The sequence below is a fragment of the Rhamphochromis longiceps genome, linkage group LG23 (assembly GCF_057381845.1).
Source record: "Rhamphochromis longiceps isolate RC_006_pf linkage group LG23, R_longiceps_female_GT1.1, whole genome shotgun sequence".
In the NCBI taxonomy this organism is placed as follows: domain Eukaryota; kingdom Metazoa; phylum Chordata; class Actinopteri; order Cichliformes; family Cichlidae; genus Rhamphochromis; species Rhamphochromis longiceps.
Window position 1 is genome coordinate 1,828,395 of NC_140578.1, and position 15,835 is coordinate 1,844,229.

At 40.6% G+C, this 15,835-nt stretch overlaps 1 protein-coding gene across 4 annotated transcripts in view; it reads left to right on the forward strand.

The window, feature by feature from the left end:
* The first annotated feature begins 741 nt into the window (after positions 1 to 741).
* LOC146640918 (uncharacterized) overlaps positions 742 to 15,835 on the forward strand; it is a 30,180-nt gene continuing 15,086 nt past the window's right edge. The window contains exons 1-23 of one of the 4 annotated variants that reach the window (XM_085398896.1): positions 742 to 909; positions 2,946 to 4,007; positions 8,902 to 8,946; positions 9,225 to 9,344; positions 9,972 to 10,010; positions 10,210 to 10,263; positions 10,366 to 10,419; positions 10,898 to 11,005; positions 11,112 to 11,165; positions 13,484 to 13,537; positions 13,619 to 13,663; positions 13,812 to 13,865; positions 13,959 to 14,003; positions 14,103 to 14,156; positions 14,236 to 14,280; positions 14,372 to 14,425; positions 14,695 to 14,739; positions 14,845 to 14,898; positions 14,988 to 15,032; positions 15,174 to 15,227; positions 15,307 to 15,414; positions 15,519 to 15,572; positions 15,664 to 15,717. In XM_085398896.1, the coding sequence (XP_085255022.1) occupies positions 856 to 909; positions 2,946 to 4,007; positions 8,902 to 8,946; positions 9,225 to 9,344; positions 9,972 to 10,010; positions 10,210 to 10,263; positions 10,366 to 10,419; positions 10,898 to 11,005; positions 11,112 to 11,165; positions 13,484 to 13,537; positions 13,619 to 13,663; positions 13,812 to 13,865; positions 13,959 to 14,003; positions 14,103 to 14,156; positions 14,236 to 14,280; positions 14,372 to 14,425; positions 14,695 to 14,739; positions 14,845 to 14,898; positions 14,988 to 15,032; positions 15,174 to 15,227; positions 15,307 to 15,414; positions 15,519 to 15,572; positions 15,664 to 15,717 (2,355 nt within the window). In that variant the 5' untranslated portion in view covers positions 742 to 855. Of the gene's footprint in view, positions 910 to 2,945; positions 4,008 to 5,670; positions 5,903 to 8,901; positions 8,947 to 9,224; positions 9,345 to 9,971; positions 10,011 to 10,209; positions 10,264 to 10,365; positions 10,420 to 10,897; positions 11,006 to 11,111; positions 11,166 to 13,483; positions 13,538 to 13,618; positions 13,664 to 13,811; positions 13,866 to 13,958; positions 14,004 to 14,102; positions 14,157 to 14,235; positions 14,281 to 14,371; positions 14,426 to 14,694; positions 14,740 to 14,844; positions 14,899 to 14,987; positions 15,033 to 15,173; positions 15,228 to 15,306; positions 15,415 to 15,518; positions 15,573 to 15,663; positions 15,718 to 15,835 lie in introns of those variants that run through there. The other 3 variants (XM_085398897.1, XM_085398898.1, XM_085398899.1) reach the window with 3 other exon arrangements.

Genomic DNA, 15,835 nt, shown 5'->3' on the forward strand with positions numbered 1-15,835 from the left:
GGACTGTTACCTCAGAACAACACTTTGAACTTGATCCTGCTGGGAGGAGCTTTCCGTCACCACATACTCTTTACTGTAATCCCAAACCGTGGTCACAAATCCCCTTCTGAGGCAGCAGCCCCTCACTTTTTTATCCTTATGTCACATTCCTCACCTGGGCCACAGTCCTCCCCCTCTGACCCTGGACAAAGAAGACTGAGGTGGGGGGAATGGGGGTGTTGCATCAGTGTGAAGTTCAATGGTGAATTAGGCAGACTGGGGTCATATAGGTCGATTGCATGACAGAAAAGTCGTCTTTGTTACTTTTTGTGTCCAAAAATAAACTTTATGGCAGAGAAAATGTAAATTTTTAACACTGGTCTCACTTATGCTTGTGAATCTGTGATTCTCCAGGTAGTCGTCTTATTCTTCATCCCAAGCCCAACTCAGTGCAGTGGTGTCGTCTGTGAAGTCTCACCTCAGACAGTCTCTGCCACATGAGAAACAAAGGACTTACACCTTCTGTGCAGCAGCAAGCTTAGACGAAAACACCCCCGAGTGTCTGTCATTGTTCACACTGTGAGATATGAGGCACTTGCTAGCTTGCTGAAGATCAAAGACACTGGCGTCCACCAGCAGATGGATATGTTCATGTGATTTTGTGCTGCCACAATGTTTAAATGAGACATCTCTCTCATGCTGAGCCTTCAGCTGTCTCGTTTGGTTCCTCGATTTTATCAAACAAAAGACCACAGCCTCAAACAAACGGACAGCCGGGCCAGTGCTTGGCTCGGGCCTCCAGGAGGGGGGGGGGAGTGCATCCTCTGGTGTTTATCAGGCAGAGCGCTGGCACACAGTTCAGACTGAGGAGTCCGGATGTTACCAGAAGCCATGCAGGGCTCTTCTGTGCTGCTGCTGCTACTGAGCTACGTAAGTCTGGCTGCACTGAAGTACTTTTATCTCTGAAAAATACTGCTGATATACTTCTGTTTAATTTTTCCAGTGGACTGTCAACTAGTAGTAGAAGCAGAAAGTGTAATTATTTCTGTTTAGGTTAAGAGTAAAGGTACAAGGCTCTGAAATGTAAAGGAAAAACCAGATCGCTGTAGATTTCTCACTCATCTACACTAAGAATCACTTTACTTACATTTACTGTTTTCACCTGCCTTTGCTCCTCTTCTGTTTCTCTCAGTAACTGTAGCAATTAAATAATTTTGTTTTATTTACACGTTTCAAGTAATTGGCTCTTGTTATATGTGCAAATGAAACAATCATCGATGGTGGAGGACTTTTACTTCAACTGTAGCAACATAGCAAATAAAAGAATAATTTCACCCCTTAAAATGTTTTGACCTTCATATTAGTCACAGACAGAAGAGGTCAGTGTACTAAACCTGCCTGAAGGACAGATGCATGTTTTCACAAAGGAATCGATTATTGGTCATTTTTACCTGACATATTTATTGTTCACATAGATAATTTTTTGGTTTTGTCTGGTTTTTCTTTGGTTATGAGAGATTTAAACACCCTTCTTTGTCAGCTTTTTCTATACAGAAAGAGCAACAACAAAATAAAGCATTATGTCATCTGCAGGACAGTCAGACGACATAATAATAATCTAATATTATGTCATAATATGCTAAATACAGTAAAAACTAAGGCACCACTGAATGGTAATGTATATAAATGTAGTAAAACATCTGAAGTCTGTTTGTGTGAGATATTAATGTTGCTGATTCTGGCATCCCCGTGTGGCCACAGCTGAGACCATGTAGCATGATGAGCAGCGTTTATATGTACAGAAGAAATGACATTTCTCTGAGCAACGAAATTCTTCCTTTGCTGTCCGTACACAAATACCACGTTAGTTTAAAAGAACAAGATAAATAAAGATAAATAAGGATAAAAAATTATGGAAGATAAATAAATAAGTAAGTGAAGACAAGTGAGGTATGCAGATGTCGATGTCCACCACAATAAAAACAGAACTCACCTTTTTAAAGTATAAGTGAGGTTTTTCCTCTGGTATTTATATGTGTTTAACATGCATCGACTTCTGTGAATCATAACATTTCATGGCAAAGACTTGGTTTAAGGTTGAATCTGGGGTCAGGATTAAGCAAGTAGTAGTTATAGTTGGGCAAACCTCTGCCTTCAGCAGCTGAGCATCGCCGTGGAGATGAGAGCATCATGTGCTCATGTCTAACAGACACACAACGCTGTGACAGTCAACAAACAAACACATCGTTTGATTTCTGACAGCGTTTTATTTTTCCTGTTATCAGAGATCGTTAAGGTGTCTAAAACACACTAGATCAGTTGTTGCTGCTGCTCATCCTAATATATATGTGTTCCTTTTTGTTCCTTTTACGGATGATGTCTGTGTTATGTGGAGTGTAGCATAACTGGTTTCTATGCTTTAGCTTTCTTAAAGTAATCAAGAGTTACTAACAGTTATACAGATTTGATTTAGATGCCAGCCTAAGCTGCAGGCTTTCAAAGCTGGACTAAGTTACAGGGTCAGTAATCTCTACACAACAAAGCTGAAGATATCTGCTAGGATTAGCTGGTGCACACCCACGCAGTAGCATTATCTGATAGTGTGTACACCCTTTAGTAATGTCTCCTCAGCCCTACAGCTTCACGCTTCAAGTTCATAAGGCCACACTGTGCTGCCCTGTTTGCTTTTCTGTTAACAAATAAGTGTGAATCTATGACATTTAATAACATTTTTCCATAGTACAGTCTGTGTTTGTATTGGCCGGTGTGTCTGGGGGAAGCCACAGAGGGAGCGTTTGTCTGCGAGCTGAGTAACTGTGCTTTGGACTTGTGTGTGAATCCACGAGAAGCAGTTTACTGAGGAATGTCATTTAGGCATCAAATGCTTTAATTAAATGTTTAGCAAAATGAAAACTGCAAGATGGTTGAAAATGGACTAAAATGTGAAATATCTTCACTGTGGTCAGATTTGCCTGCAGGCTGGATCTGTAGATGAGACAAACCTTCAGCCTGGAGTCAGAGTATCATCCAGTTCAGAAAATTCCCCTCAAAGCTCGACTTCGCAGGCTGGTCACACTGAGGTGACGCCAAGGCTGGATCCAGTAAGCAGCGCTTCCCCTTTGAAGTCGCATCCTGATCCTCCCATACGTGATGGAAACGCCAAAGTATTGAACAATCATGCAGATCTAGATACAAATACTACAAGTTCAACCAACAGAGAAGCAGACGAGCCAAAGCCGGAACCGAGGCCTCGCTCTTCGACTGGAAATGAGCAGCTTTCCAAGTCGCATCTTAACATAACTGGGACGGGGAGCTCAGAAGCACAAACTGCCGAGATGACAGTTGCCAGCCCTAACATTCAGTCTGAGGACGCCACAGCTGCAGCTGCCTCATCAGGAACTCATACAGAAACAAAAACAGGGACGGTTTCATCTATTCCTGCTTCAGGATTCACCACAGAATCTGTTGCTTCCACTGTGGACCCTTTACCAGAAAAAGTGGAAACAGGCAAAATTAGACAACAGGCTTTGTCATCAGTGGTTACCAGTCCAGTCCCAGTAGTCGCTATTCCCTCCTTTAAAGACTTCAGAACAACAGAGGAAGACGTATCAGTGGAAAGGGCAGCTACGGTTGTAACCCCCACACTACAAAGTGGAGAAGCTCTGAGTCCCAGGGTCACAGAAACTGAGATGAGTAATGTTTCAGCCAGTGAGGAAATAGAAAAGGAGGCAATGGAAGACACGTTTGAGACTGTTTCACCCACAGGAAAAACAGTCCCGTTTCAAGGTGGAGATGGAGTTAATGGGACGGAGACAGATGAAAATGAAACAGATCCAGAGGTGGAGGAAGGGCATGCAGACGGTGACAGGTTTTACAGTCATCCCTCGCCTGATTTGATCTCCCAGTTTAGCACCGTAGGCTTCAGCATCCAGTCAGAGACTGAACCTCCACAGCAGACTGACAGAGCAGCGAATCCGCCTCCTACAAACACAGTCAGACGTCAAACACCTGGGATCAGAGGTCAAAGGGTAGGAATTTGTTCATGCTTTGCAGTAACTATGTATGAATAAGACTTGATTTCACTACTGTAGCTATTTTTACCTTTGTGGGTCTTGGTACTATAAACAAAGATTCATTCACATTGATTCAGAGTTTTAATGAAATTATAAACAAAGCACACAGGAAATTTTAATCACATTTGTCTGATATTCTCGGCTTATTTACGGCCGTGTCCTTGGATGAAATTGAATTTGCACAAAGCTGATTTGATGACTACGATGGCAGCATATATCTGTGTCAGTTCTAGCACCTAGAAAACCGTGTGTGTGTAGGGGAGGGGGGTTAGTCTCTCCAGTGAGATGCACTGGCTCCCTCCTCTGGCTAAACTGTGGCACTGTAACCCTCAGGCGTATTTGTAAGGTCATCAGCTACACTACACCTTTTTTCCTTTTCCCCCAACAAATATATATTTGGTTTATTGTACATAACACACCCCCAGTTACACTCATGTTCAGTGTGTCATCGTTTAAAGTATAGTTTTGTTAAAAGAAAATTGTACATAGTGCGATCAGCTACATGAAATGTAGCCATATAACAACTTTTGAGTGATAAACTTATTTTAGCAACTAACAGCTTCCTCTTTCCTGAGAACATACAGATGTAGAAAAGGGGAACCTCAGCTTTGAGTTCTTGGAATAACTTTGTACACACATGTAACCAGCTTGTATAAATAATCCATATCAGGAAGATCATAATAATCCCTCACCAAGTGAAAAATTAGAGATCAAAGTAGAAGTTTAAAAAGGGCTGGATACAGACCCGACTGAATACATGTAAATACAAGAGGAATAAAGTGGAATAAACAAAAGGCTAAATTAAATTAGAGATAATTAAATTATCTCTAAATGGTAAATGGCCTGCATTTGTATAGCGCTTTTCTAGTCCCTAAGGACCCCAAAGCGCTTCACACTACATTCACACACTGGTGATGGCAGCTACATTGTAGCCACAGCTGCCCTGGGGCGCACTGACAGAGGCGAGGCTGCCGGACACTGGCGCCACCGAGCCCTCTGACCACCACCAGTAGGCAAACATGGGGTTAGTATCTTGCCCAAGGATATTTGGCATGCAGGCAGGAGGCAGCCTGGGATCGAACCACTGACCTTCTGATTAGTGGCTGACCTGCTCTGCCACCTGAGCTACAGCCACCCAAAATTATCTCTAATGTATTCAAACTGATAATAGCAAGGATAACAACCTGTAAACTGGTATTAACAATGAAACATAGTTGGGATGACGTCCATGCCCAGAATGAATAGAATGAATGAAAGCAGATAATTCACACGAAGACATATTAAATGAAATAGAGAGATGCATAAGGTATATTAAGGTTGTGTCATCGTTCAGCCAAGGAAAGTGTGTGAGAAGGAAAATGTCTCCAGCTTGGGAAAGGGTGAAACTGCAGATCACCCGCAGCGCTTGATGGATACAAAATAAAATATAAATAAAATATTGTAATATACTATTGCTGTTATATATATATGTATATGTGTATATATATATATATATTAGGGGTGCAACGATATTCGTATCGATATTGAACCGTTCGATACAGTGCTTTTGGTTCGGTACGCATATGTATCGAACAATACAACATTTGTAATTTATTTTATCAACTTTCCTTCTGACGATGCTGTCTGTGTGGAGCGCTCAGTGAATCTGCGTTCGACTACTCCGCCTAGGCTGCACTGTCGAGCGCAGATCCACTGAGCGCTCAACACAGACAGCATAGTCAGAAGGAAGAGCGCAGGGCAAGCTAGCGAGACAGAAGTTAAGCTCTCCTTGCAAGATGGACCTCCCCCACCCTCATTCAGATCTGGCGTTTGGAATTATTTTGGTTTTCATGTGACGTATGACCCTGAAGGTAAGCGAGTCATGGACTAAAGTAAAACAGTATGTTGGATGTGCCACGCAATGCTTAATTACATTGGTGTGAACTAGTGTGTTAGCGCAGTTAGCTCGTTAACGTGTTGGCCGTCTAGCCCCATGCACGGGGGATCGGCGGTAGCTCGTTAACGGAGATTTGCCGTGTTGTGGCGTTAAGGTCATTTCAACGAGATTAACCTGAAAGCACTAGCGGGAACACAACGAATATGACTGCACATTTACGCCGACATCATCCTAGTGCAAAGACAAAAACAACAAGCATGCTACTAACTTTAGCGAGTCATTTAGACAGCTGTTAGCACGTGATTCTCCTTATGCTGCTGAGAATATAGCCCAGAAGAAGCGGATAGTATAGCTTTTATTTTGGAAAGAGACATTTCTCTGTAATAAACTCTCTTTTCCAAAGATGAGTGATTCCTCAATCAGATACAGGGCTTGCAAAATCGCTAGCCCGACGTCCCGGGGCTAGCGATCTTTCCAGTCGGGCTACAAAAATCTCTCTGCCCTGCCCGTCGGGCTATTGTAGGAAAAATATATGTCAATGCTTTTGCATTCTTTCAGAAATGTAGCTGGGTAATTATGTCATTGGCATCGGTGAGCCACTGTCAATATGTGACATATTGAAATCGCGTTTGAATTTGCGCTTGTTTTTTTGCTTTCACTTTGCAATGACAGCACTGATCTGTGAGTGATGATAATTTGTGCACCAATTCCTCTGACATCGTCTTATTAATCGTTAGCTTACTATGCAAACATGACAAGTGAAATCTCCCGCAGCTTAAACATGTGAGAGGTTGATCGCGCAGAGAATCGCTGAGCTTATGTGAGTGCGTGTGTAAAAGCAGCAGGATATATATTTTAGTTCTGCTGAGCCAAATAAGACAGGTCAGGGTGAAGAAGTGACAGCCAAAGAAAAGCTTACCACAAAACGGAGAAGTTATGACAAATGAGACTATAAGGCAAAAAGAAAGTGCAGCTTTATGGTTTCATGGACAAAAGAATTTCTGTGGCTGCAATATGACGAGCTAAATAACCAGGGCTGCACATAAGTGGTCCGCAGGTGCGCATTCGCTGTCAAAATAAAAAACGCGCACAAGGGTTAGGGTTAAATTTAAAAGCTGTACTTTTGAGTTAAAATATATATTTATAATTTTAATAAATGACAAATTAAAAAGGCATGAACATTTTTTTGTATCTAAAAAATATCGAACCATGACACCAAAGTATCGAACCGAACCGAACCGTGAATTTTGTGTATCGTTGCACCCCTAATATATATATATATATGTGTGTGTATGTATATATATATATATATATATATATATAAAAAGATAATAACATTAATAATGACATAATATTAATATGAAGAGGCACCTCAGTCAGTTATGATGTGAGGTGGATAATTGTTAGAAGTAGTCTGCATCAAGCTTAAGGTTTGCTCAAGTTCAGTACAACGACATATGAGATGAAGGAAATAAAGAAAATATCTAAACTAATTAAGTGCATAGAGGCAGCTGACCTGCTTGAAAACCTGTCATCCTAGATGAGACTTTGCTGAGATGTAGAGCACACCTATACTAACAACTAATAAGCTAAACCCTGTAGACAACAGCTAAAGCTACAGGATTGAGAAGCTGAATTAAATATGTGGACACTGCTAAGCTGATGAGCAAGTTACACATTTTGCTGCATGCTATTAAAGCTCACACATGCAGCTGTCTGTGAGCTCAGTTTTTTCCTCACACTTCTGATTTGTTTCTGGCAGGCAGCAGTTTTTTTTTGTGTCCTGACTCGTGTGTAAAGCGTTCATGCCATCAGCAACTTGTTTTTGTTTTTTTGTTGGTTTGAAAAACACATTTGTGATCATACTTGTGGATCACAGTGACACATAATGATTAGGCATATGATTTACCAATGTCTTGTTTTAGAGCTGTGAGCAGTGCATCCACATTGAGATTAAAAGCCTGGTGCAGACTTTATATGAAGCTGCTATAGGAAGAATGGAACCTTGTGGGAAAAGTTCAAATAAAGAAGTTTTTTTAAATCCTAACTTAAAAGTTTGAAATATGTAAGATGTGTGAATTCTTTGAAAAAAATAGAAATGACCTAAAATGCCTTAAATAAAAATGTAGTGTTGCATCTACAAAGAAGAAGAAGACAGTAACTTAAAACTAGCATTACAGACAAATACAGTTTTAGCATTGCCTGACTATGATAAGCCTTTCTACCTGCATGTAGATGGAGGAGCAGGTTACATGAAAGCAGTTTTAACACAGGCATTTGGAGAAAAACAAAAGAAAGTAATAACTTGCAACTACTTAAGCTAACTGGCAACACTGTAGAGAGTCTTTGTGAGGTAAATATGGAGACGGTTTTAATGTTCTGTCAAAATGCCAAATTTCATCTTTAGTGCATAATATAAAGTTTTGGAGAATCTTGAGAAACAGTACGGGAGAAACTGCCTGTGGTATGAGGCATCACAAAAATTCAATTACTAGTGAAACTCATGGAAGCCAACTGCTTGAGACGATGGACCCAAACAAATCTCGTCGGCAGCTTAAAAGCCAGCTTCCGAGATTTGTTTGGGGCTGCAGCGCATGTTTCAGAGGTTGTTTGCACAAAGATCCCAAAAGCATCTTTGGTACCTCCTTCAGGAGGAACCATCCAGACATCATTCTCTTCATTAAAGGTCTTGCGTATCTCAGAAAGCTAATCGAATACAATGTTCTACACCTATTAAAATAGCAAGGCTTCACATTAAAAGCTCCCATGCAGAAGGTAAAATACCTGCATCTGCTCCAGATGTGTAAAAACATGTGTGATAAGTCAAAAACTAGTGCAACACATCAAATTCATAATGAGTGTGTATTTAAAAGAAATTCTAGTTTTACCCATCATGTTCACTTTGTAGTAATCTTAGTTAAAATCATTTTGGGTTCACATGATCCAATGACTCAGCTCTACTGTTTGTTTCAGGGATTGCACGGTTTACCTGGTCTACCGGGACCTAAGGGAGATAAAGTGAGTGTTAAATTAAACTTAATAAAATTCATCTTGGTGTAATTTAAGCACTTGTTCATAAATAGATATTGCAATGAGCTCGGAAGCATGGCTTACAATTGCGTTAATCTTCTTTTTTAGTTTTTTAGAGGCGTAGATTTGTTGGTTTCTTTTCACATTCACGTGTTTGTATTTTTCTTGGTGGTAAATTGTCTTCATGAATCTTTAATAAACTTTAAGTAAAATGTCAAATTCTTGTTCTTGTTCTTGGTTTTGTTTTGGGGGGTTTGTCTTCTAAGGGATACCCAGGCGTGATGGGCAGGACCGGGCAGATTGGATACAGAGGCCCCGTTGGTCCAGCTGGGATGCCGGCTATTGTTGTGTTTAAAACTTCTGAAGAAGAGTGGGAGGCTTTCAAGGTGAGCTGCTGCTGTGTTTGATGAAATGAAAACTATTTTAACAGACGTGTTCCAAGACTGAGCATATTTAATAAAAACAGGAGATGTACATTCTTCTGCTTAGCAAATGTAAGAAGTGTTAGTTTTAGTAAAATTGTTTAAATATTTATTTCTTGAATGTGTCATTTTTTAAGGATTTTTTTAAACATTATAAGATACTTTTGCTTGACAAATATATAGAGAACTGAAATAAGTGAAATCAGATTAACTGAGAGACAGGAAAATACAAACGTGATCCTTCTGGATCCACTGAATCATTTCATGTGCGATCTAGAAGAGACTGACTTGTTTCATTTGTACTGACTACGATATATAAGCAGTTTTAATGTTATTGGATCTTTAATTTTTCAGTGTCTGCTTGTGTTTCATTATATCACATGTTTGTCCACTTTCACTGCTGACGGATGCGTTCTTATAACTGTGACAATTTAAATCGGTAATTATTTCAGAGCCTATAGTTACCACTGCTGTGTTATTATTTTTAAAGTTTGTTTTTGTCAGGGTAAGTATGAATAAGCTTTTCTTTCTGTGTGTGAACGCTCAGTAATCATGATTGAAAAAAATCCATTCTTCACTGTTTTCTTGCAGAAAAAGCAAATTTACAAAAAGCTGGTGTCCTCGTGGCCGGTAGGCGTTTGTTTTATAACATGAATGCACCTAAAATGACTTTTTACAGTAACTCCTTTCTTATAGCAGCTGAACTTTGGTACTCTGAGAAGATTATTTTTTAGGTTAATCAAAAAATTATTCTTTGCACATTTTCATTTGAATGTTATAATAAGACATGTTGTGCCTGAGCTGTAACACTGTGTGTTTTTGTTCTCAGAGACTTAAAGGGCCTCCGGGTCCTCCCGGACCTCCTGGAGATGATGGACCAATTGTAAGTAGACAAAGACATTATGGCTAAATTCAACTTGAAAGTTTTACCTGACAATACAAATAAAGGACTGTAACTAGACTCCAGTGGTTACTTTTTCTCCAGGGACTACCTGGAATTCCTGGAAAGCAAGGACCTAAAGGAGTTCAAGGAATCATCGTACGTTTCTCTGATTTGTTTTTGTTTTTTTGCATCTGATTACTTGAGTGCAGGATCATGGGGCTCACATCATGACAACTAAAAATAAGTGTAAGGCAAAGAACATGCTAAGGTTCACGCACATATTGCAAAATGAGATGATTAATGCTTTATTGCAAAGCAGCTGACTATGTAAATATCAAATGTTTTTAGCGTGATTAGGACGATCAGTAGGGTGATAACTTGTATATTATTCTAGCGATATTATGGTGGATTAAGACATTAATATGATGCTTAAGTGGATGCTGGCTTGTTGTGATTGGTCAGGACAGAGGTTTTAATATTTCCTGGATATATTTTAGTAGTAATAGGAATTCTGGGTAGAAGCAAATTTATATTGAATAGAGAGGAAAGATATTACTACTATTGTCTGTAAATCTGCTCTGTAATGTCTCGTGATTATTCTTCTACCTACTTTACATGTTGCGTTGTACTCCAGGGCAGTCCTGGTCCACAGGGTATCCTGGGTCCCCCGGGCCGACCTGGAAGAGACGGGACCCCAGGACACAATGCTGACCCGGGCCCTTCAGGTTTACCTGGAGAGCAGGTAAATCTCCTGGAAAACATGTATTTATTTCTTTTTAGTTTCCATGTATGGATTTAAGTTAGTCATACTGGTGCCTGGGGAATTAACTCCTTAGTTGTCCTTACAGGGTCCCAAAGGCTACACAGGAGAGCAGGGCAGCAAAGGGGAGCTGGGTGAGTGGGTAAGATTGTCCTGAACTTATAATGTTATCAGGATTATAACTGTGGAGGCTTTAGCATGCACGTGCATAGACAGCATACATTCTCTGGCCTTTTTATTAGATACACCTGTTCAACTGCCTGTTAAAGGCAAATATCTAATCAGCCAATCACATTGCAGCAACTCAGTGTATTTAAGAACGTAAACATGGTCAAGATGACCTGCTGAAGTTCAAACTGAGCTTCAGAATCAGGAAGAAAGGTTATTTGAGTGTATGATATGGTTGTCGGTGCCAGACAGGCTGGTCTGTGTATTTCAGAAACGCCTGATCAACCATCACTAGTCTTTACACAGAGCTGATAGGAAGGCAGCAGTAATTCAGATAACTACTTATTAGGCCTGAGGTACACAGGAGACCTCTCTGGATGGACAAGAGAGACGGGCTACAGAAAAAGACCACAGCAGCTGCCATTACTGTCAGCTGGTCTGATGAGTCTCACCTATCAGATGGTAGAAAGCATGGATCCGTCCTGCCTTGTATCAACAGTTCAGTATAATGTTGTTGGCTCACCTGGTCCCCTCAGCACCAACTGAGCATCGTTTGAGTGCCACAGCCTGCCTGAGTCTTGTTGTTGACCATGCCCAGCCCTTACTGACTCGCCATCACAAAGTTCAAAGCACCTCAAACTGTTTTCTTGGACGTCGATGTAATGAAATGGCTTTCACAGTCACGAGGAACCTGTCACGGACTGAGTGGACTGAGTGAGGTGGATCCAGCAGCAGACACGGGCGAGAAGACGGAACTGAACTTTGAACGAAAGGCGAGCTTTTATTATGGCTGAAACAAAGTGGCCAAAACAGCTGGCACGACGCGGCAATAGTAATAATAATAGTAATAATAATACATTTTATTTGAGGGCGCCTTTCAAAAGAACAAAATTAATAAAAGGAGCAATAGTCATAAAATACATAAAATAAGTTAAAATTGCAAAACAGAACTTGACAACAGATAAAATCGGCACTAAAGTGAATAAGCCAGTTTGAACAGATGTGTTTTGAGCTGTGACTTAAATACTGGAAGAGAGTTTATATTTCTTATGGCTGGTGTCACGGCCTTTTATGTTCCAAACGCCAAAAAAGTCCAAGAAAAGGCCGTGGGTGGCAACGGGAGGTTTGTTTTCGAACGCACTTCTGACTCCATTGTTTAAAAAATCATCTGCCGTTTATTTCGTGGAAAATTATAAACAAAAATCAACCAAATAACTTCTTAAAACTTAAAATTAAACGTAGGTTAACTTAATTTGCTTTAACAACTTCAAAAGTGGTCAAAAAAATCATTTTTCGTCTTCCCATCAGACGTTTGGCAAACAAAAACCATCTTTACCACCCCAGGGTGCTCTTAATCCCCTGATTAATGGGAGGGTCCATAAGCCAATAAACCAATCACTTTCCAAAAAACTTTTCCAATAAAATGAATTACAAATTTACATAACAAAACTAGGTCAGCATATTCCTACAACTTTAAAGAAAAAACAAAAATGAATACAAATTGCATTTTATAAACATTCAACAAAAACGGCCACAACAGCTGGAGGAAGAGAGTTCCAGAGCCGAGGAGCGGAGCGACTGAAGGCTCTGATCCCCACAGTGGTGAGATGAGGGCGGGAAACAGTGGTGATATGAAGCAGGTCACACGAATAGGAAGGAGCAGATTTATGGATACACTTGTGTGCGAGAAGTAAGACTTTAAAGTTTATCCTGGCTTCTCCGGGCAACCAGTGAAGCTGCTGAAGAACTGGGGTAATATGAGCTCTTGAACAAATGAACAAAGGGAGACGGAGGACTTAAATACACACATGAGGTGATCAGGAGAGGTGGAGACACGTGAGGACACAGCTGACTCGAATGAAAATATAAGGACAACACAGGGGAGAGAAACACTGGACACGCTAACATGAGACACGGACCTTCAAAGTAAAACAGGAAACATGACAAGCACAGACTAGACGCTGAACTAAACCTAAGAACAAAACTCTTAACCAGAATAACACTGAAAATTAGGATTACATCTTCAAAACAGGAAAACTAAAGAATAAAAAAAAAACATAATACAGAAAAAACACCGAAACACATGAAACTAAAACTGCTGAGTCAAAATGACCCAGCACCATGAAACCACTAGAAATCTGTATCTAATGATTTGGCCAGTGAGTGTGTATCTGTCTCCCTTTGCATTCAGCGACAGCCACTTATTTGTGCAGCTTGCTCATACTATTATAACTGTATATGTTAAAGTGTCAAAGATTTATATTAAGAGTCAAACATTTTCTCTGCCTGCAGGGTTATCAGGGCGAGGCGGGGTCACAGGGACCCAGAGGACAGAAAGGAGACAAGGTCAGACGAGTCATCTGTAGAACTGCTGTCGTTTTGCAGGAAGGCTGCACGGGATTCTGATCCGTGTCTTTGTGCCTACAGGGAAATAAAGGAGTCAGAGGCCACGCTGGGCTTCCTGGCTACATAGTAAGCTCAGATGACCAGCTCCATTCCCAGCACATTCAAAAAGTTGCTTTTTATTACTTAATATTTGTAAAACAGATGACTTAAATTAATTATTGCTCTCAAATTATGTACATTTTAAAGCTACATCTGAAAAGTCCAATGTTTACAGGGCACGTCCGGAGCAAGAGGTCCTCCCGGTTTCCCAGGACCGTCAGGGCCTTCGGTCAGTGTCACACAAACAGATAGAAAAAATGATCTGTGTTGGTGTTTCTACTGTTTCTACTTTGCATTCATTGTTGCTTTTCATTGTTTTCAGGGACAAACTGGGGATTTAGGCTTCTGTGGTCCGAGAGGCCCTCCGGTAAGTTATATCCTCCCACAAAACCATCACACTGAAAATTATTTTTAATTAAACATGAGATACTATTAATGAGCATCTATTAATCTGCCTTCTTTTCAGGGCAAAATGGGTCCCGGAGGAGGAAAAGGTGTCCGAGGAATTACAGGACCAACAGTAAGTAAAGTAAACAAACTCAAAGTGGTGTTTGTTTGTTTTTTAAAGACATTTATAGAGCAATTATTTAAACTGTCAGGGTCATCAGGGTGAAATGGGCCCCAGAGGAGCAGCTGGGTCACAGGTGAGAAAACACTTATATTTGCTCCCTTTCTAGCAGACGTTGTCACTTACCTCAGTAAATGTCCAAAATATACATACGTGCATTGCTTTAGGGAGAGCCCGGTCCGGATGGAACAGTCGGGTTTCCTGGTGTTCGTGGCCCTCAGGTATTAGTAAAGCTTTTGTATAGCATGAAATGATCACGTGTGAAACAACCAACACGTTGTTCAGCGTTTGGTAAATGAAAGTTGCACGTTTTTGGTGTGGTCACGTGTAGTTTGTGAACAAAGGAAGGTGAAAATGAGATAATATTGATTAAAAACGAGAGTAGGAAGATAAACCTGAGTAAATCTTTTTAGGAGTAAAAAAAAAAAGTTCTTTATCACATGTTGAAAAATTAATTGTGAGTAAAACACTTTGATCAATGACCTCACAGGGAAACCCAGGCCCTAATGGACCTCCAGGTCCTAAAGGTAGCACTGTGAGTATACTTGAAGACATAAAATGTCAAACTGGTTTGTGAACGTACGCAGTTACCAGTTCGGGTCACTGCCGTTTGAATTTTCTGTTTTTTACATTTCACCAGGGTGATCCAGGAGATGAAGGGGAAGTAGGTCAACCTGGACCACCTGGACTAAACGTAAGATAATTAGACTAAAGAGTAAGTGTGCTGTGCAGCGTTTGTTTACGCTGTAGTGAGTTTACCTGAGCAATGTCCCCTTATTTTAGGGAGCCAGTGGGAATCCAGGAAAGCCTGGATCCTCAGGTGATCCCGTAAGATTACTTAAAAGAATTTAATTTCTCACTCTTGCTAAAATGGTTACAACCTTTATAATGCATGACATTAATTGATGTTCCCTTTTGGTCTCCTGAGCTGTTGTTTTCTGTTTACTTATGTGTTTCTGTCACCACCAGGGTGTCAAATCCAGGAGAGGTGAGAAGGGGGATCCAGGATTCAAGGGAGCCCAGGTAATTTTCTTGTCCATCTGTCCGGTCTGTGGTTGGTTAACTGATCAGATCAGTGAATCAGCTTGTTTTGTTTGTTCAGGGTCCTCGTGGACCTCCAGGTAAACCGGGATCAAAGGGGCACGCAGGGCCAACGGGACTTGAGGGACTTGGAGGATATGCAGGGCTACCAGGACTTCCTGGACCTGCTGTGAGTGTAAAAAATAAATATATATTTAAAAAAACATGCTCACTTATGATGCTAAAGCTTCTGTAATATCAGATCTTATTTCATATCTTCATCCAATGTTGTAGGGCTTTGATGGCATCATGGGAGAGCCAGGGAAGCAGGGAAAAGATGGCTCCAAGGTGAGTTTGAGCAAATAGTTGAATCTGTTTATCTTGACTCTTTTTCTTTGCTGAAAAGTGAATTTTGTTGTGCAAATATGATATGATGTAGGGAAACCGAGGACCAGCTGGTATTCAAGGAAGTCCTGGATCTCGAGGCAATAAGGTAAGGAGTCTGAATAATTCATATCTATAAAAATAAATGAGTGTTGTCAGCGTTAATCTCGTTAAATTGACGTTAACGCCATAACCGCATTAACGCGGCAAATCTCAGTTAACGACTT